Source organism: Dipodomys ordii, unplaced genomic scaffold, assembly GCF_000151885.1.
Source record: "Dipodomys ordii isolate 6190 unplaced genomic scaffold, Dord_2.0 Scaffold168, whole genome shotgun sequence".
In the NCBI taxonomy this organism is placed as follows: Eukaryota; Metazoa; Chordata; class Mammalia; order Rodentia; family Heteromyidae; genus Dipodomys; species Dipodomys ordii.
Window position 1 is genome coordinate 51,504 of NW_012267384.1, and position 22,658 is coordinate 74,161.

The window sequence follows — 22,658 nt, forward strand, 5'->3', positions numbered from 1 at the left end:
CCAGTGGAAGGAGAGATGGACCCATCTTCTTGATTCAGTTATTAGAGTTGTCAAGACTTGTAGCTGAGATTCCCTGTTTTTTTTTTTTCTTATTCAAGAAACAAGTTCATTAACAGTTGCCTAGGCTAAGGGAAAAAAAAGTGATAAAGATAGGATTTTTAGTCATCAAAGACTTGTGATGTGAATCTTTTTTGCTTTTAACTTTTATCCGTAAATCAGAGCATAAGACAGATATCAAAATATCGGAAGTGTGATCAGATGTCTAAAACCTGTCTTTCATAGACAGAATCAGGAACTGTACCAACAGCTCTAGGAAGAAAAGCTAAATAGTTAATGTGGTTTATTTTTTAACCATCCCTTTGTTTTAGAATTCTGTCTTATTCTTGAACTGATTCCATATCACCATGACCTTCTCTTGCCAACACAACACAGTTGAAGCATCCTTTAGTAATAGCCTAGGGCTTTAGACAAGCAGAGATGCTGTGCTGGCTTTTTGCCTTTTCTTCTAGTGTTTACGCAACCAAGACTTATTACATGCTCTGTCATTTTGTTACTGGGCTGGCTTTGGTTTGAGAATTAGGTAAACATCAGACATTCCATTGCACCATTTTAGACTCAATCTGACTTTATAATGATGTTAATGTTTATTGTAAAAAGTGAGATGCATTTGTATATCTTAGCATTTTATTTCAGTCCCAGAATGCAAAGTCTAATATTGGAATCAGTTTGATTTGTGTGTGTATGCATGTGTGTGCATGTATGATTGAAGATATTAAGCACTACAAGAACGTTGAAGTTTCAATCTGATTAGGATCAAAATTCTTCAGGATCAAAACACTCCTTTTTTTTCCCCCTACAGTTTTACTAATTGTGTGCTACTTGACATTGTGGAGTTATTCCACAGCATGATAGCTAAATATGTGAAGTGTATTTTACTGTGCAGAATTATCAGCTTGTTCTATTTGTTTTTCATGTGTTTAAGGTCATTAAAAGAACTCAAAATGAGAAATCATGTGCATGAGTTAAGAGTGAACTCAATCATTGTTAGTAGGTGAAATCATAACCAACAGCCAGTATGTCAATATCAAGTAATGAAAAAAAGATGGAATTTGAAAGCACAGTTTCCTTGTTTATTAGTTGGCAAGATACCAGAAAAATTAGGAGAATTGCACAATAGTGAATGACAGAATGGTTTATTTTCAGCACTCTCAAATTATTCTACCTACTGAGAAATGAGACAAAAGTAGATGTGAAAGAATGGCATTCAGTATATTTGTTAGTGCTTTATGGGGAAAAAATCCTCCTCCAAACCAACCAAATCCCAACAAAGTGTCCTAGCTCACTGTTCCTGAATTTCTTCCAGCTGCAAATCAATTCCTAGAGAGATAACATGACATTTTTCAAATAACAACTGGTTATGACTTCCTGTCATCATCAGTTCTCTGAATTTATACCTTAACCCAACACAAGAAAGCACCCCTGTCCTCATACACAGAATCTACTAGAGTGTCCTGAAAATAATCTATTCATTTAAGTCTGGATTTCTGGCATATATTACTATTTTTTTAAATCAATGGCCTCCTTTAAAGATCCTGAGTTTTCTCCCGTTTCTCTGAATTCCCAGCAACAAAATTCCTGATGTTTCTTTCCAAGAAACAGCATCATTTTTTCCCCTCAATTAATTGAAGAGCCATCTGCTTCTGTGATACAGAACACCCATTCAATTCTTAGCAACAAGTGTGTTCCCTAAATCCTTGGTGTGCAGTATCATGGCATGTGCTCAATGTTGGGATTATAGTGTAAGGAAGAGCAGCCTTGCAGTCAGGCTCTGCCACGAGATAGGAGATACTGAGTTTGACACTGAATTTGGTCCCATGTCAGTGTTGCTAATGCAGAGTTTAAAACCAGTGTGAGAGGTTCACACCTTGAGACTCTAGCTAGCTTATCCTTTTAGCTGTGCTTTTGAAGATGTGAGTTGAAAATGAGGAAAAGTTTGCAAAGGGCAGGAAAAGGTAGCTGAAATATCTCTCCTCATCCATGACAGGAAAGGGGGAGAGAAGATAAATACAAAGACTTTCCAGTTGGACTGTGATTGTTATATAAAACCATCCAACTTTAAGTTGGACCATTTTCACTTGTGGCACTTAGCATGAATTTAAAATCAGATTTCAGAGCTGAGTTAGAACTTTCTAGGAATGTAACTGGTAGACCTCTAGTGTTTCAGGAAGAGTCTACTGAATAGTCATCAAAAGCAGCTCTGAGTAGAATAGTCATCAAAAGCAGCTCTGAGTAGAAGAGGGCATTTCCTTCTCAAATGGTCCATCAGGCCAGTGCTCTTGTCAGATGCTTTCCATGCATAGAATAAACAGACCCCCTGAGAAATAAGACAAAAGTAGATGGGAAAGAATGGCATTGAGCATTTCCTCTAAGAGAATACTACATGAAGACACTGTGTGCCATTGCTTGGACCAAACCAGAATGCTACTGGCCTTGCTTGTTTTTGTACCACAGAAGGTCTTTTGGAATCCAGCTTGAGGGACAGGAGCTGGGAGTCCTGGAGTCAGGGGCTGGAAGTATTTGCTCCTCTGAAGAACTGTCTTTCCAGAATACAAGGAAAAGATGCTGCCATCATTAGCAGCTCTGTCCGTACTGTAGTAATCTGTCCCTGTCCTCTGCCCACTTGTCTATCAGTTCTTGTGCTAGTCAAGGAGGCATTTTTTTTTTTTATGAGGCTCTGGCCTATTTGAACTTGTCTTTTCCCACATATCGTTTTAAACTGAGACTACAAATTTCAAATTGGAAATTGCTCTCTAGAAAATGAAAGGGTCAAGGAAGTACTTAAGAGGAGAGAGGTTCCCCTACCGCTAACTGGCAGAGAGAGCACGAGAGACCGTGAAATTCCCAATGAACACCTAAAGATCCAGCAATTTCTCTTGTCCTGAGGTCCAACTTTCAATCGAATGCCAACACCAGTTGAAATGATTTATGTCTCACTTTTTTTTTCCACTGCACACTGACAGTCATCTCAAATGTATACATGAGAGATGAAGGGAAAAGTCAGCTGAACCAAACAAATGCCAGAAAGAAACACACACACACACACACACACACACACACACACACACACCACACCACACACACCAGCCTGGGTTTCTCCCTCATTCAGAGTTACTTACAGTCCAGGTGACTGTGCCTGATGCCCTCGACATCTTCAGCATGGATGAAGTGATAGCATCTTTTCCCTACGATGTCTACAGGGGTCAGATCCATGTAATCACTAATCCTACAAAGGGAAGAACACAGGCCCGAACTTAAGAAAGGAGCAAAATAGAGATGGTGGAATAACTGTTAACACATTTTCATCTTGCCATATACCTGCAAGGACATGGCACTCTCAGGAAAACCCTTCACAGAGAAGATTATTTCTGTACTGCATAACATGATTTTACAGAGTTAGGAAATGTGTGAGATCAAGCATTATTTATTTATTTGTCAGTCTTGGGGATTGAACTCTGGGCCTGGGCGCTGTCCCTCAGCTCTTCAGCTCAAGGCTAGTGCTCTATCACTTGAGCCACAGGGCCACTTCTGGGTTTCTGGTGGTTTGTTGGAGATAAGAGACTCATGGACTTTGCTGCCTGGGCTGGCTGCAATCCTTAGATCTCAGCCTCTTGAGTAGCTAGGATTACAGGCATGAGCCACTGGTGCCTGGCTTTCAAGCATTTTTATTTAAATAATTAGGTTTTCCTTCTCTCTCATTTACTTTTTTTTGGGGGGGTGTTTAAAATGCATTCTTAGACAACGTAAGTCTATGATATTATTGAGACTCAGTCACAATCCTCATTACAGGCCAGATAATTCAAGGTTACATAATAAAATAAAAACATACTATGTTTATACCAAATGATTAGAGACACCTTTCATTTAAACAGATTGGTCTTCTATTGGGTATTTCCATGAAAAAGGGCTTCAACTGCTTCCTGGCATGAAGTCCAAATTGGCATTTCAAGGGATATAATTTAAATGCTGAGACACACAGATGCCTGGGGGTATTATCTTTTTTAGTCTTAGTCATTTGGGAGCTCAGCTTTTACTCTTGGCTCTTTTAACTGATACTTTGTGGTATATTCCACACAGAAACTTTTAAACCATGTCAGCATCTCTCTCAGGCTGTATGTGTGCACGCCCCTGTCATTGACTGTCCAGACATCAGTGTCCCTAGGCAAAGCATAGAAAAATAGAGCCCAAATTGGAAAACACATTCGGGGGACTCTGCCTGCTTTACAACTGACATGTCAAAATGCCTCGTACCCCTCTGTATCTCCAAGTACAGATGGACTTGGATTTAAATTTAATGTATTCTCTTTACTGTTCCCATGTTTAAAAAATATTATTTATGACATAGGGCCTATTCAAATCTGAAGTAAGACTTTGGAAATGACACCTTTAAGAAATACAAGAGTTTATGTTTGGTCACCAAGATAGGGAAACAGGAAATACAAAGCTAAGATACTATGCAGTATAATTAAAATATACTATTCAGTGAGTAGATTTCTCAATGTTGAGCAATGTAAATAATAGTTTTGGCCAAACCAAAATTCTTAGTAAGGTAAAGATTAATTTTGGGGAAATATAAAAGGAAGGTTTTCTAAGGATTCCATAGTTTTGTGGTACGAAACAGATTAGTTGGTGTTTTCCTAAAACCATAAGCCTAGTTTCTAAGCGTAATTTACACCCCTTTTCTGCGAAAGAGGGAACAAGGATGCCATTAAAAGACTCTGGTTGGTGTTTCTGGAATTTGCCAGCTTCCCAAAAAACATTAGATGTTGGCTTTGCCCCAGGCCGTTTTAGGGAACATGCAGAAGAGTGGTCCACAGTGCCAAGGAACAAGAGTTAGCTTGCAGTTAACAATTCCCTAATTAAATAATAAACCACAGGAGACAGCCACTCTATACTTTAGGGAAGGCAATTCTTTGGTTTAGTTTTTATTTGAATTAAATCCTTCAAACATGACTGTAGCCCTTCAATGTGGTGAACATGACCAGCTTAGTGGTTACGTTGATCTCATAAATCAGAAGGCCACAGACCAGGATCCCGAGGCCTCTTGTATTCTGACCTTCAGTTTCCTTATCTGTAAAACAACCTCAGAGGTGGTGAGAGGATTGGTGAAAGGAATGAAATTAACATCACATACTGCCTGGTACACAGTATGCTTATTCTGTAGATCAGATACTCAATTACCTTTAATATAAGTCTTCATAATTACTATCATCCTCAGCTGGGAAATAATGCTGCATTGTATTGGCTAATAGGGGGTTGTGGAAAGCATTTTTTTAATGGCAAGAAAAAAAAGCTTAAATCAGGTCACAGAAATGATCTCAATTACTGGTGTGGTACCATGAGGCACCTAGGATCATGGAGCTTGTCAAAAAAATCAGTTGGTCAAAAGAATGATAATTAAGTGATTTGGGGGATAAAGGACAATTACTGGAACCTTGGTATATAAGCAAAAGTTATGGTGAAGCTAAACTAGACCAGTTCCATCCTCTGGCCTTATTCCTGCCTCACCTGATTGAGTGCTTCTTCGGTGCTATACATTTTAAATTGCAGATTAAACAACCTTGTTGATAGTAATTGTGTTCTTTTACCTCTCAGAGGTTTATCTGTGTAGTCTGACCTTCGAAGAAAAGCCAGATAGCAAGGAGAACCCATAGGACCTTTGAAGAAAAACAAGGGGCCAGGGAGACCCCATAGGATTAAAAAAATAAAACCAAACACATGGATGTTTGGATCTGGAGGATGTGGTTTGAACCTTGGTTGAGGCCAAGGGGTCCTTTCTCTTAAAGTTGCTCTAAGATGATGGAAACAATGGCAGCACCCACTTCCTGGAACTGTACTAAAGCTTAAAGGAGATGGTGTCTATGTTTAAATTTGCATAAGGCTGAGCATGTTAGTAAATGCTCACTACAAGTCACCTATCATTATCATTACTTGAAAATTCCAGTTAATCATTCTGGCTAACTTGTCTTTCCTGATAATCAGTGTCCATTCCAGTACACCTTAGACAGACTCAAATGTGTCATCACAATGGTAAAAAATTTTTATTAAATACTAGCAAAACTTGAAAAGCTGATTTGCAGTTCCTTCTCAAGTAAGAGTGGCAGGTGCAAAATATCTTCAATACTATCTGTGTCCCACTGGTGAATTCTTTCCTCTGAACCAGACCCTGGCTGGAAATGGTAGGCGTTTTCTAACTTGACCTAAACCTCCGTAGCGTTTCCCAGTAGACTGAAAGCAGGGCTGTCTGACTTCGCTTGGCTTTGGCTCTGGTGAGGTCAATTCCCCAAGCCACTTGACCTTTCTGCTTTCATTCCCCTTCTGAAGGCACTCACAGGGCACAGTGAACAGAGATTGCCTTCAAGCCACAGCAATCAATGGCACAAAATCATCTTTCTCAAACTGTCTCAATAATTCTCTCGGGAACATCAGGGCGTGAGTGGTGTCACCACACTGCCTTCCCACAGATGATAGGTGGGCAGCTCTTCTCCTTTTGCCCCGTGATTTTTCCTTTCCCTAACAGTCAGATGATGAGCCTCCCTGAAAAGCTTGAAGGTTCCCTGTCCCTTGCCTTGGGAGTAATCTAAAAGAGTAAATGTTTTAACCAGGAACTGAAATTTCCCTTCAGAAAAGCTCCATCTTAAGGAAGAACTGCCAGCTCCTTTCTATGCTGACTTATCTTTCCCTATTTTTTTTAATTGTGAGAATACTGTACTCTTTCCCTAATTTATAAGGGTGAGTTCCTCAGATTGATGAACTTTTATCTAATAGTGTTGCAAATTCCCTTTGTGTCCTTTTTTTTTCCTACGAGGGCCTTAAATCCTCATTTGTTCTCTCTCCTTTTTTTAATACTTGTGGGAGCAGTGGCCACAGTGTGGCTGGACCATTGGATAGAAGATGCCTTTAGCTACATCATTTTGCCAATAATGTCTCATTCTGTTTTATAGCATACGGATATCTGGGTATTCCCATTCATTCAATTGTTGTCCCTAATGTAAGTCAGGACAGCAGTGTCAATTTTAAATAAACAGCATGTTTGGTGTCATTCCAAGGAGCTATTACCAACAAGATCAAGATTTGTAATGAGCCTCATTGGGAAAGTAAAATCCCTCAGACTGTTGGAAACCACAAAATCCTTACCAGCATGCAAACAGGCAAATGGAAGGGGGGAAAAATGGAAGTACCTATTTTCACAGTAAATGATATTGAGGTCCATATTCACGCGAGTGACAAACATGTGGCAGTCAATTCTGACTTCGTTGATTGTAGGAGGTGGCAAGGCATGAGCCACAACCACAAGACCCATGATTTGGCTGGGGACAGTCCTTCCATGGGACAGCGACACTCTCAGGCGTAGCCGGCCTGTTATGTGAATCACCTGCAAGAGAGCATTTAGGACAGGACACCAGTCAGCTTTATATCGGGGATGTGTAATGCTGATTTCTTGTGAGAAATTTGAAATTACATCTGGAACAACCATCATTAGCTTGAATGGCTGTCAGTGTGTCCTCAATGTCCTCTGGACAAGAGACAAAAAGAAGTAATCATAGGCTCTTAGATTTTTTTCCTAGACATATTATTATAGTGTGGTACTTTTATTTTCTTCTACGAGTTTTTTTTCACATTCATTAGAAATTCATAATCAGAGAAAAGTTGAACATGGAGCTACAGAAAGAAACAGATATTCGTCTATCTGTCTCACAGTTTATTCCGAGAGAAACCTCCTGGTTATCTCCATCTTTAAGTGTGGTTCATTTCCTTCATTTGAGAGTTGATACTGCGAAAGACTAAAGACTCCAATGAATAACTGGCTTGGTGGCTGCAACAAATGGGTTCTTTTAAGGACAGTGGGGCCGTACTGAAAGCAGTGATTTATTGCAGTACTCAGGGGGTGATGGTCAGAGGACTTTGGCCTATGATTCATTACTTGAGTGCATACTTAAGTAGGATCAGGAAGATGTGTACCATTTTGGCAGCAGCACAAGAGGTACTTAACTAGAAACAGGAGGAGAATATTGGGTTGTAATATTTGATTTTTTTTTTTTTAGCCAAAGTATACCAAATAGTCTAGGTCATCCAGAACCATTAAACCTTTGCCTATAACTTGCATAGGGTTATAAGAAGGCCTATGATGTCAACTTCCTGAAGTTTTCTGTGAAATAAAATCATAAAAAGGGTGGAAAATATGAAAAATTTGTGTGTGTGTGTGTGTGTGTGTGTGTGCTGGGGCTTGAATTCAGGGTACTGTCCCTTAGCTTTTTGCTCAGGGATAAAACTTTATAACTTGAGCCACAGATCCACTTCTGACTTTTTGGTGGTTAATTGGAGATAAGTGTCTCATGAACATTCATGCCTGGGTTAGATTCAAACCTCAATCCTCAGATTTCAGCTTTCTGAGCAGCTAGGATTGCAGGTATGAGCCACCAGTACTCATTATGGTTGTGTGTTGAGGTGATGGAAGTGAGTTTCATGTTTGTGTGTGTGCATGCACATACAGCTGTCTGGCACATGCAAACTCTAGCTCAGTTCTGAGGACCCTGCTACTATGTAAGAGATTTGTCAAATCTAGGTCATAGACGTTGTTGCCATGGTCTTTGTAGCATGGAACTCATCTCAGTAGCTAACCACTTTCCACATTTGTTTTTCTTTCCAAATGCATCATTGAGCATCAAATCATCTATTAGCATTCCACTTTTCCCTCTTTGCCATAAGGAACCAAAGTGGGAAGTCAGTCTCTCGCCTCGCCTCTCATGAACAGTATGATCTGGCATTTGCTCCCCTTCCCAGGGGTTAGACTGGCAGTTCCTTTTTCATTTTATTTTTGCTTCTCTTAAGTTATTCTGTTTTCCAAATGCAAGCCACACTTCTGTCAGTCAGGAAGCAGGATCAAAGCTTATGAGGCCACCTTTCAGAGTCCTAGTGTTCTAAATAATACCTCTTCTCTGTCACCTCTTCACATGTGTGCCCAGAGCTAGGGCTCTGGAAACACCAACAAGGAAGATTATTGAGGTTATTTCTGCAGCAGCATTGTGACCACCCACACTTGAAGTTGACGAAATTCATACTTAATGCCCCTTTGGTTTAAGCTCTGGTCAGATTTGCTACTACTTGATGAATATTTGAAAATGTTCCTAGAGGCAAGGATGCTGCAGCACCATCACAGATACACATTTTTTTCTGCAAGACCTCATTAACTAATAAAGAAATAGCTAAAAGAAATGGGATTAACTTCACAGGAAGGTGTGCCTTCCTTAGTCCTCCTCCCAGCGAGGCTTACATAGCTGCTCATTTATCATGATCTGTCTTGCTTTATCACAAAAACTCAGCTTCTTAGAAAAACACAGATCTATAAATGCTCAGGAAAACATACACCCAGAAATGATATGCTAAATAAATCCGCACTTGGTATTCTGTTCCAAAACAATTTAAAAGCGTTTAGACTAAAGAACATTTGGGGAAGGCAGGTGTCAGAGAGCCAGTGTTCATACCAATGTACCCAAACTCTGAGTTCCAACTTGGCCTGTGGCCATAATGGTATTTGAGGGGGTAAAGCAGGGCCTAACAGGTATACAGACTTGTAATTTTCTGATTCTGCTCTTCTGGAAAAGTAATCCATCTTTTCTATGTCTCAGTTTCCTTTTCTGTGAAGTAGGAGAAAATAGTTATTATTGTGCAGTTATAATATGAAAATTAAAGGACGTAATGGAGGCACATGCTTTATAAATAGGGAAGAATTCTCTAATTTTAAAATAATATCTCTGTTTGCCTTTATATGTGCCGGTGGCTCATGGTTGTAATACTAGCTACTCAGGAGGCTGAGATCTGAGGATCATGGCTCAAAGCCAGCCCGGGCAAGAATGGCCCTGAGACTTTTATCTCCAATGAGCCACCAAAAAGCTGGAAGTGGAGCTGTGGCTCAAGTGGTAGAGTACTAGTCTAGTGGTAGATTATTAGCAGAAAAAGCTCAGGTACAGCTCTTGAGCCCTGAGTTCAAGCCCCAGGACTGATACACTTAGAAAAAAACCTCAACCAATAGGCATGAGGACAAAATGTTAATTGAATGTTGGCTAAAGGTCTAATAAGTTCCTTGTAATTTTAAAGGGTCATAATTTCACATTTGGAAGATAACTTAGAAGGGTCTAATTTATTCCTTTCATTTTCTGTTTATTTAAATGAGTACTAGTAGAGTTTAAACTTCGGGACTTTGTGCTTGCTAGGCAGGTATTCTAACATCTGAGCTAGCTACACATGCCTAGCCCTTTTTGATTTGGTTATTTTTGAGAGAAGGTCTTATACTTCTGCCTAGTGTTGACCTTCAACTGTCATCATCCTACCTAACTATTAGGATTACAGATTTTTACCAAATTGTTGGTTAAGATGAGTTTCAATAACTTTTTGCCTGAGCTGGCCTCGAACTTTGATTCTCCTGATTTCTTCCTCCTAAGTAATGGAGATTAATTACCACACTCAGTCCCTTTGTGTGTTACAGTTTCAGAGATGATGCCTACTGTATGAAAATGTGTGATTGAGTTTGGAATTCCGAACTCAATCTTTGCAATACATTGGAATTACTCAGATATTGGTCTAGAACTCTCCACAGCCATTTTTGGTCTTCTGGATTTTAGCGGGGTTACTGGGACAAGTAAGTGAAAAATATACATTAAGTGCCTATGTCTGTGTCTAATATCCATTCAATAAATATCATTTTTATTATTAAAAATTAGGTTCCATAAGAAAATTATAAAATACTTTGAGCCAAACAGACCAGGAAGACGACATGATACTGGCATTATGTTCTTGACATAAGGTAAAATGGCAGGATGGAAAAAAGATCTCCAGACTGAGAGATCTAGAAAAATAATTGAACTTTTCAGGGTTCTAGGAGCACATTAATTGGTATCTACAGCAGAAGAGACAGAGGTGGGCCCCAGAGGGCAGGATCAATAAAATCTGCAATAGGACCTAGTAGAAGAGATGGCACTATGGCTTTTGAATGTGTAGGACGATGGTGACAACCGAGTGGTAACTGGAATGCAGAAACTAATGTGGGGACAATGATGGAAAGCCTATATTTGAGCAGCTTAGGGAGCTCCTAGAGAAGGTATCCAATGTAGTGCTGCAAGTAAGCCAGGCGTAATGGTGCACACCTGTAATCCCAGCTCTATGGAAGGCAGAAGTAGGAGAATCTTAGTCTATGAGTGGCCCCAGGCAAGAACAGAAAAACCTATCAGAAAAATAACTAAAGCAAAAAGGTCTAGTTAGCATCAGGGTTCAAGTGATCGAGTGCCAACTTATCAAGTTTCCCTGAGTTCAAACCTTAGAATCACTAAAATAAAGAGAGAAGAAGGAGAAGAGGGAGAGAAGAAAAGGGAGGGAGAGTTGAAGTTATACTTTTAGAAACTTTGTTTTTTCTCTGTTTTTCTTTTTCTCCTGTTTTTGTTTCCTTCCTGAGAGCTAAAGCCAAGAAATCTGTGAAATTATCAATGGACAAAACAGGTAGGAGATCAGTGCCAAAAGCATTTTTTAACCTTTTGAGTACCTGAAACCTAAGAGTTTTTAAATAGTATTATTATTAAGTAGTTGTACAAAGAGGTTACAATTCCATAAATCAGGTTATGAGTATAAAGCATCTTGGTCAATGTCTAGCCTGAGTGTCACACTTGTCATACCTTGGCCAGTCCTGGTGTGTGACATCCCAAGGAATGGGGCCTGGGGTAGGGTGGGGTGGAGGGGTGATGGGGGAGCCTCCTTGTGAAGTTAAGCTGGTGAATGGGAAAGGGCTGTGGATATGGATATATGATCCCAAACTCCAATATTCTATCAAGAACCAAGAAACTGTACAGCTAACAAAGTTGCTTAAGAAAGAATATTACGGGGATAGAAATAGGACTGAATTGGGAATTGGAACATCTGATTTTGATCCTAAGAAACCATGACAAATAACCCAGCTTGGCCTGGGTAGTTTTTAGACAGAAAACAGTGGAAAAGAACTGGGGTGGGGGGGATGATGGCTTCTGGAGAATTCTATTACCAAATGCTCAATACAGTGGCCTTTACGGGGCTGTAGTGCTCCTCCTCCTCCTTCTAACCCTTTGGTGGGAGCAGGAACTTCAGAGTACGGCTGTGAGTTGATAACTGCAGTTTAAGAACCAATCAATAGGGATTTTATGCATCCTGCCTTGCTTTGGTTTTGGTCAGTGCCAGGTAAAAACTGCCTCTGTGTTCTAAGGGCTCATTTTTAGTCTGGTTTTAAATCTAATCTATAGATATTCTTCAAAAGAGCTTTTTGAACTAAGAGATTCTTCGCCCCTTAGCTCAACTTTCTATAAGAGCTTGATCCTCATACTTCCTTTCACTGTTCTTGTCTTATCATAAGGAGATGGAAAAAAAAATCTGAGCTTCTTACGCAGAACGGCTTGGGTGTTGGCATCAGGAAAACACAATGCACAATTTTTTTGAGTGACAATGCCCAATTTGCATTATTTAATTGTCCCATAGTAGGAAAAAATGGTGATTTGACTATTAGTTTTCTCTGATCCAGGGCTGGGCTGCATGCAGTGCCTATGAACATATGTCTGCAAAGTTCTGACTGAGTGTAGAGTGTGAACAAGCCACACTGTCCAAACTGAGTATCTGCTTCTCTTCATTCCATATGCTATTTTCACTTGCCTATTAGTGATACATACTTAGATGGGCTCCCTAATACCTTCTCATTGCAAACTAACCTGTGTAGAGACCTCCATAAAACTGTCCCTCTGTCAGTACTCAAGGAAGGCAGGTCTATGATGGAGGATTACATCTAGAAGCTCAGCTCTTCTTCCTTTTAGGAATAAACCTCACCTCTAGGAATAGGTTAGGTTTCCATTATCAAGCATTATATGCATTATTTACCACATATAATATGAAACTGAGAATTGAGCTAGGAGACCTGCGGTACAGAAAGGACTTCAGACACAAAACAATTACTGTGTCCCTGGATGTAGAGTATCTTCAGTATCTTTTCACCTGTCCTTTTAGGGAATCCTTAAAAATTAAGCTTTCTAGCTGGGCGCTGGTGGCTCACGCCTGTAATCCTAGCTACTCAGGAGGCTGAGATCTGAGGATCATGGTTCAAAGCCAGCCCGGGCAGGAGAGACCGCGAGACTCCTATCTCCAATAAACCACCAGAAAACCGGAAGTGGCGCTGTAGCTCAAGTGGTAGAGCGCTCACTTTGAGCTGAAGAGCTGAGGGACAGCGCCCAGGCCCAGAGTTCAAGCCCCACGACCGACAAAATAAATAAATAAATAAAAATTAAGCTTTCTTCTGGCATTTCAATCTCCCTCCTTTCCCTTCTTCATCATAGCCAGGGTTGGCATACAGGTCATGAAATCACTAGCTCAGGTGGGTGAGTCAGCTAATTTTTAAGTGATGAGGACTTTGAGGTGAACCAAAACCTGCAGATAGAAAGGGTCTAGCTGGGTTTTCAGTACCTTCAACATCTGGTCTGCAGTATAAAGACAATCTATACCAGTGTGAGAACATCAAACTTGTACCAACTTCATTCAAATTCTTGGGAGGGTGTTTTTTCCAGGACTAGAGCCTATTTATAGGTTGGAGATTCTGTTCTAACAGATCTTCTGGTCATCTTTGTCTGACTCCTTTCACCTAGGTTTTTGTATAATATCTGAAAACAGCCACTCACCCCCCTCCAACTCCTAGTTAAAGCCAGGTCACTGTCCACAGAAGCCAGCACCCAAGAGAAGACAACTGGGAGCCAGAAGAACAACAGAATACTATTCCATTTCCTTTTTCAGGATCTCCAATTTTAGATCTAGAAGCTGACCCTATTAAAATGGTAGGCTTTATTGCCATAAATACAATGGCACGTTAGCAGTTGGGGATAAGAAAAACACCCAGCAAGTTGGATGGTGAGATTTGGGGAAGGTGAAATTTGGAATGACAGGAGGAACTCTTGGCAGGGAGTACATGATAGAGGACCAAAGAGGATGATAGAGATCATCCATGGATGGTGTGCACTCAGGACACAAGTGAAAGCTTGTCCCAAAGAATTCCTTTGAGACCAGAAATCTTCAAAATTGCAGAAGGACTTTGAGGGTAGACAATAATTTAGAGAGGATATCCAGGTTTCATGCAGATCCAACGTAACGGTGGCTTTGGTAGAGAAGACAGAAAGCAAGATTAGGAGCAGGGAGTATTCTGGCCCTGGCAGAAACCAGTGTTGTTGGACAAAAGGGCCATGATTATAAAGGAAGGGTTAATTAGAGGAAAGGTAAGCAGGAAGACAGATGTCATGGATTCTTTGATTTCTGAAAACTTAGTGAAGTAGTGGATGCCTATGAAGCTATACAGAGTGGCCTTCCAGACTGGCAGGCAGAGGGAGAGGAAATAAATCAGGGTCTATATTCTCTGCTGTCACTGAGATACTAAAGTCATGAAGGAAAGTGGGCTTAAGCCCAAGAAGTGGCCCCTCTTCTTACTCATTCAGGTGGAGTCCTGAGTTGGTTCGGTCCACGACTGAATGGGGGGAAAATATCTTTTGTTTTTAACTGGGACTAAGGAATTTTCTTTAAGTAAACAGAAACAACTCCTAAAGGGTGGTGGCTCTTAAATTGGGATGTGCACAAAGAAATGGCTGGAAATCTGTAGGCAATGTGGATTTCCAAGTGACATCTCCTGTAACTCCAGGGTCTATAAATTTAGGGAGGGTCTGGAGAGCTGGATTCCACCTGGCCCTTCTAATGCTCTGAATGGCAGTGTTGGCAAAACTTCCTGCCCACCCAGTGGTAGTGTCCCTCTACAGGAGAAGTAACTGAATCTTAATAAAGATGACCCTGCCTTCCAAAGCTGATGAGAAAACAAAAGATGAATGTATATTTACAATTAAATCTGTACTGAAAAATGCCTTACTCACTACAACATAACCCATTGTCTTTTGGTTCTTTGAAAATGGAAGCAGGGTGCATGATAAGCAGAAGGTCTGGGATACGGTGGGACAGGCCATGTTTCTTGGTGTTTGCTCCTTTCTTTGTGAAAAATGCTGCAATCTCTCAGTGGCCACACCACCGTGGGCTGCTCAGTAGTGCTGGGAGCCTCCTAAGGGAAGCCAAGCTTTGCCAATCCCCTCCCCCTTGCTGCCTGCCCCTGGCTCAGCTCCTGATTAATTCAGGAGATCCTGGAAAGTTAACCCTTAATGGGATGGCTCCAGTGGGGAGCTGAGAGATGGCTGCTAATTCATCACCCTTGTCTTGGATTTCATGCAGAAATATTTTTCTAAGGCAACAAATATAAATTTAAAACCCTGTATTTAATATACATTAGGCACAGCATTCTCTTCTTCTGTTGACTGTATCCTCCCAAACATAAGAATGACTCCCCATCTATCTCTTTTTCACAAACTTCACATATATAAGAAAAATGTAACTACAATTACAGCTAGCCTTCACTTCTCAGAATGGACTCAGACCCTGTGTCTGTGTCTTGTTCCCTTTAGGGAAAGTAGTCTTTCTTCTACTAAAGATAAGATTTTTTATTGGGATAGTTTAACTAAGCTGCTGAGATCTCCTTAACGAGATTATGCAAATGTATGCCAAGGCTATAAACCACATTTTCTCTCTGAGTGGAACACTTCAAATATCATTTAATAAAACAGGACCATGGTAGAAACACCAAGATAAATTGTGGCCGGGCAAAGCAAAGGAGGATGAACTGTGTACATCTGATCAAATGCCATTTGATTCAGTTACTTTATTAAAGTCTCCTAGAGAAGGACAGAGGGCTGTTGTCCACAGGGGAGGGCAACTTTCTTATTCCTCTTTTTCTAGATGTGGAGGTATGGGTAGTGAGTACATCCCCTGCCCTCCCTTCCCTTTCCTACCCCTCCCCCCCAGCCTCTTGTGCCTTAGTGCTTAGGGCTTAGGGTAAAGAGGCGGCTCTTCTCAATAAAACAGCCTGTGATTTTATCTTCCAACACTCTCAGAAAACAAGACTTGGAACCAGCCCTGTGCCAGCATGGAATAAAAACTCAATCCCACTTTTTACCTCTTGCCTCTTTTCCCAGGAAGGAATACCATAGTGTTTGATATTTTTTTGGAAGACACCATGGATTTTTTATTGAGAAACATATGTTTCCTCTTGTATTGGTATGTTTGGATATAAACATATGCAAGGGTATACTTCCTATCCTTGCTCAGTTAATAACTTTGTGTGTTTTATTTGGGCCTGGTGACTTATGCTTATATTCTTAGCTACACAGGAGGCTGCTATGATCTGAGGATCAAAGTATGAAGCCAGCTAAGTCGGGAAAGTCCATGAGACTCATACCTCCAATAAACCACCAAAAAAATCCAGAAGTGGAGCTGTGGTTCAAGTAGTAGAGCATTAGCCTTGAGTGAAAAAGCTAAGGGATAGGACTCAGGCCCTGAGCCCTAGTATAATTACACACACACACACACACACACACACACACACACACACACACTCACAACACCCACCCCCAACAAGAACGTGGTATATTTTATTTCAGTATCTTGAATTTGACAATTAATCTTGTTCAAAGTCTCTTTTGTTCTCTTGAATTTCCTAGCAGAATTTCATACTGACACTAAACTATAACAAATGTCCAAATAATACAATAAATGTCTGAGGGTCTGAGAGGAGAGTTCCCCTGCCTGCGATCCACAGTCCTAGAGTGCATACTGCTGCTGGGAGAAAACTTGAAGGCAGTACCAGGGAAAAGGGTGGCTTGCTCCTTCCCCTCCCCCACATCAGCAACCCTCAGTACCATGAATGCATTTTTGATAATAAAGAGAAAACTTTTAGAGGAATCACTTAGATACAGAAGCCAGCCACCTTTCTCTTCCTCAGTTTTAGGGGGTTCAGGATAAAAAAAACAATTATTGACAGAGACAGGCAAACAGATCCTGGGGGAAGAGTAATGCCACTGCCTTCTGAGGCAAATCACCATCCAGTAGAGTACTCTAAAAGCTACATTCCCTTCCATTTCCTCTGTGTTTATATCTATGTATATTAATGATTTGATCACATTTAAGTTTATAGCCTCCCAAAGACCCAAAGTCCTGACATGACAATTATCTATTCAATGTATGCAACTCAAAACATTCATTGGCAGGATGGACAACTTTGTACATATCACCAGCTCATTTGCTACATTTGGTTTATTCAGCCATGATCAGAGACAGATCTCATCAGTCTCACATTTGGAAACTCTGTAACACATTTTAGCAGTCTTCTTTCTAACGCTGTTTAAACAGCTAGGGTGTGGTGTCATCAGAGACCTTACTTTGGACAGCACTTTCCTGCCCACCACAATTCCTGTTTCTGTTTGAATATATCCCTTAGGATTTCCATTCTGTAGAAGAGCTTAAAACAAAAATTGAAAAACAAAGTTCTATATTCCAGAGCCTGTAGAATCATCATATCAGGAAGATCGACTGGCAAAATGAAAATGGAAAGTACCACACTATAACCTGAAAGTTCCTTTTAAAAAAGGCTTCCCCTCCCTTCTTTTATTTTAAAGAATACTTTTTGAAGTAATTGGCACAAAGACCATTCTAGCACAGATTGCTGCAAGTGTGCTCTTGGCAAAAACATCATAAGCACTAGAAAAACTTTAATATGCTCAAGAAGCCAAATACAAACTGACACCAGGAACTCAAGTGTGGGAACAAACGAATGAAAAAAGGAAGATCATCTCAAATTAATACGATCCTACATATAAAGGGACCAATTTTTCCGATTCATGATTTAGCATACAATGCAGCTGTCCTCTGAGTGAATATAGAGTAGTTTATACATAAGAAATTAGAATTATCAATTCGGGAGAATTTCTCAAGAGTCCTTTTGATATGTAATACTGCAACTCTAATGCCTAAGCAACCAGACATCAATGCATCAAATGAGAGGAGGTTGGGATCTATGTAAAAAGATGAGACTTCCAACCTGGAAAAACATCTTTTGATTTGACCTTTGGAACAGAACTATTTTGAGGAAACTCTAAAGGAACTGCTTTGTCCTTGTCTGTGGCTTGCTTTCCAGATCTTTAAAATATAATTGTGAATCCATGTAACCCAAGTGAGCAGGAGATCATTTTAGTTATCTTTGCAGAGTGGAATGAAATGAGAAGAATGTCTAGCCTTCTTTACACTCAAGATATGGGGAGAGTGTTGAATTCTCTTTATTCCATAAGTATAAAAGTGAAAAGTTTACTTTTTTTAGTTTCTTCCCTTCAGTCTTCTTCTTTGCTATTTTATGATGTGGATTCAAGGATTTGGAGATTTTCTGCATTTTTTCTCCATCCACTTTTCACATTTAACCCTGGTTGGGACCAATACTTTTTTTACCCTGGAACTGAAATGATGCCTCCATTTTCACAGTCTTGTTAAGATTTTTGCCTGCAACCCCCTGAAGTTCAACTGTGCTATACTTTTATTATTATGTTTTTTTCTGGGGGAACATTTGAAGTCCCCTTTAAAGATAATGCCTTGAGGATATTTTCTCCTAATACCACTTAAAGAAACTTGAAAGCAAATGGCTTTTGAGGTGCTCAGGGTTCTAGTGAAGCAATCAGCAACACTGCTTGTATGCAAACTTCTACCAGCATTCACCCCAACCCAGAAGAATCCTTTGAATGAAGAGCAGTTCTCCAAAAGCCAGTGTGAAAGTACAGTGAACCTGTAGACTAAGCAGTGACTTTTCAACCTCTACAGGATAGAAGTTTCTAGAAAGGGGATGCAGGATCAGAACAGACAGACGCCAAGCAAATCAATCTTGTAACTTGTAAGACAACTCAAGACCAATATTCTTCTGTAGCACAGTCCCCATTCATTTTATAGGAAGAGAAAATAAAGTTACTATGTAGGGTTCTATTTGATGTAGTGCCTAGTAGCTCTATCATTACCTTGGGTGATTCTCCACACAGCTAGCAAAGACTAAATAAAACAAAAACATGGGATATTAATGCACTTTCCCTAGAACTGGGTAGAGCATGCTGTTCTCCTGCAGTTTTGCAATGGATTCTCCAAATCTATCATAATTAAAATCACACTTCTTCGGGCACCACCTCATTAGTGCCAAAATATCACATTTTGTGCTATTTCCCTGGGATTTTAGCAAACTATGTAATGATTCTTTTGATTACCGAGCACATGACTGCCAAACAGGCAACTGTTTACAACTAGAATCAGCACTCCAGTTTTTAGTTCTGCTTTGGTTTCAGTAAACATAGCCCTCCAAGGAGAGGCTTTAGGCAGAAAACCCCATTCACCCCTAATGCCTTCTTTTCCATTAACACCTTTGTAGGGAAGAATGAGGTGAGTTTTAAATTGACAGGTGGGTGAATTACTGAGATACAGAGGCAGGTGTCCTATTCCTCCCTGTTTTCTACATGGTTATGCTTCTGTTAAGTATTCAAGTGTTTAATTAGTCATTCTGTGTATCTTGTCTAAACTTTTTTGTTTTTTGTTACTGGAGCTTGAACTCAGGGCCTGGTCACCATGCCCCCCTCAAGATGGCACTCTACCACTTGAGCCACAGCTCCATTTCCAGGGTTTTTGGTTTTGTTTTGTTTTTTGGGGTTTTATTTTTGTGGCAAATTGGAGATAAAAGCCACTAGCACTGAGCCAAACCACACACTTTCATTCGCTCAAAATATTACATTCATCTACTCTGAGTTACTGCTCAGGGCTTTTAGGATGCAGTAATGAAGTGGACAGTGGTGAACGATGTGTTCTGCCCCATGTTTCGGGCTGTATGAAATGTCTGCTCTGTAGATACAGGTGAAATCATGAAGAATTCCAGATAGGAGGCTTCTGCTAAGCACAAGAGAAGGTGGTAGCTCAGGAGGAAATGGTGCTACCTAGCTGGATTCTGGATAAGCCATGAAGGTAGAATTGACAGAGCTTGACAGAGGGTAGAATTGTTAATATATTAAATATGGAGCTGAAGGATGAGCCCAAGTTTTGTCCAGAGCTCAGGATGGAGGGCAGTGCTACTTACTGAGAGGGAAAAGGCTCATAGAAGACACAATCTTGGGGATGAGTTTTGGTGTGATTTCATTATGATTGAGAAGTTGTCTACATTCAAATGAAGAATCCATTGGAAAAGTTTACATGTGCTTCTTTAGTGTTGGTTTTCCCACAGGCTTTGTTCAGATAACTTTTTGCATTACACAAATAGAATTGTTTAGAAACTTTATACATATACATTATGTTAAACGCCCTTGGAAAAAATGGGAAATGAATGATGCACATGTCATGCTGTCTATTTTTTTTCAGTCCATGTCTAAGAGGACAAGGGATGTATTTTGTGATGAAATACACTAAGTCTTAAAGACAAGCAGAGCAAGAAAAAAAAAAAGACAAGCAGAGCAAGCCATGCAAATGTCAGCTATGTCCTATAGCAAGAAAGCATACACACACTCTAGGCTACTTTCACTAGACAAATTTTATTCTTTGTATACTTTAAATATAGATACATTTTTTTTTGCTAGTCCTGGGGCTTGAACTCAGGGCTTGGGTTCTCTCCTTGAGATTCTTTTTAAAAAAATTATTTATTGTTATTTTGTAAAGGTGATGTACAGAGGGGTTACAGTTACATAAGCCAGATAAAAAGTACATTTCTTTTTGAACAGTCCCTCCTCTTCCCTCCTGCTCTCTGTTTTCCCCCCATCTCCACCCACAAGTTGTATAGTTCATTTTCAACCTAGTGGCTAGTGAGTATCACTGCAGCAGTGAGTATCACTCCAGCAGCAATTGTTTACCCTTTGCTTCACCATTTTTGTGCTCCCCCTCCCGTCCTGTGCTCTCCCAAAGACAGATAAACTAACAAGACTAAAGGAAAAAAAAATAAAAAAAACAGCAACAAAGGGGAAAAAATCTCTTGTGTCCATTTCCTGGAGTTCATTTTGATAACTATTATTATATATGATTGCATGCACATAGCTATTGTGCCTTTGTGATTTTCTCTTAAGAATATCCTCCTTTGGGGGCTGGGAAGGTGGCTTAGTGGTAGAGTGCTTGCCTTGCATGCATGAGGCCCTGGGTTCGATTCCTCAGCACCACATAAGCAAAAAGAAAAAAGCCAGAAGTGGCGCTGTGGCTCAAGTGGTAGAGTGCTAGCCTTGAGCTGAAGAGCTGAGGGACAGTGCCCAGGCCCAGAGTTCAGGCCCCACGACCGGACCAAAAAAAAAGAAGAAGAAGAAAAAAAAAGAATATCCTCCTTTGGTCTCTCTCTGTGTGAATGTCTAGAAACTTGTATAATTTATCATGTCCCAGTGCATTTTATTTTTTTAATTAATTTTTAATGGTGAAAATACTGTACAGAGGGGTTACAGTTACATGAGCAAGGTAATAAATACATTTCTCATCAAGCATTGTTGTCTCTTCCTTTGTCTCCCTTTACCATTCCTGTCCTCCCGTCTCCCCTGCCCCACCCCCAAGTTGTAAAGTTCGTTTTTCAACATGATGTCTTGTACATCTCATTGTTGCAATGGGTTGATGTTAAGCGAAATGAACCCCAAGATAAGGACTCAAATGGTTTTTCTTTCTTACTATTGTTTCTAACATATTTATAAGATGATTTCTTTGTTGCTTTGTATGTCCGTCCCCCCTGGTATAACTTGTTTTCATTTTTTTATCATCCAGTGTGTTTATTTGTAGATTTATAGGCACATTCTAGTTATCACAAATGAGGGAAACCATGTGACCTATGTTTCTTTGGGTCTGGCTTACTTTACTTAATATTACTCAAGGTTGGCACTCTACCGCTTGAGCCACAGTTCCAGTTTAGTGGAACTACCTGGACTGGCTTCGAACTGCGATCTCAGATCTCAGCCTCCTGAGTAGATAGGATTACAGGCATGAACTACCAATATCCAGCATATTTTTGATGCCATTAGACATCATTTCCAATGTTTCCATGAGAACCCCTTTCTGGAGCAGGGTGGTAAATCTAATACATCCTAGGTTATGTCTCACCTGAGATCTAAAAGTATGAATGGCACTGAATTTCAGAAGGTGCCTTTTGAATGCTGTGAAAAGACCTAGCAGTCTCCCTAAGCCCTGGCATTTCTCACTGTGCCCGGTGGTATCTGATCAGCAGAAAGTACAGAGCTTCCTCCTGGCACATTGTACCGGCAAATATTTAGAGTATTTAGAGAACATTGGTTTGCCTGTTTGCAAATGCTTCCTGTCTTAAAAATATCAGCTGGGCACCAGTGGCTCATGCCTGTGTTCCTAGCTACTGAGGAAGCTGAGATCTGGGGATTACAACTTGAAGCCACAGCAGGCAGGAAAGTTTGTGAGACTTTTACCTTCAATTAACAACCAAAACCTGGAAGTGAAGCTGTGACCCAAGTGGTAGATATCAGCTTTGAGCAAATAAAGCTCAGGGACAGTGCCCAGGCCCTGAGTTCAAGACCCAGGACTGATACAAAACAAAACAACTCTCCCTCACTCCCCCAAATCCCCACTAAGGCAGAGAAATGTGAGAGGCATATCTTCCCAAAGCAGTGACCACTTCTGATAGCTGCTATAGGTCTGCTGCTTGTGTGGTTCCTTTAATTCTGATAAAGCAGTGAGGAGGGCTT

General features: G+C 40.3%; 1 protein-coding gene across 2 annotated transcripts in view; it reads right to left on the reverse strand.

Annotated features, from left to right (window-relative positions):
• The window catches only part of Npas3 (neuronal PAS domain protein 3), an 883,936-nt gene that overhangs the window by 20,099 nt on the left and 841,179 nt on the right, over positions 1-22,658 (reverse strand). For both annotated transcript variants that reach the window (XM_013033452.1, XM_013033453.1), the window contains exons 8-9: positions 7,239-7,432; positions 3,177-3,283 (exon numbers count right to left, since the gene is read on the reverse strand). In XM_013033452.1, the coding sequence (XP_012888906.1) occupies positions 3,177-3,283; positions 7,239-7,432 (301 nt within the window). The remainder of the gene's footprint in view (positions 1-3,176; positions 3,284-7,238; positions 7,433-22,658) is intronic.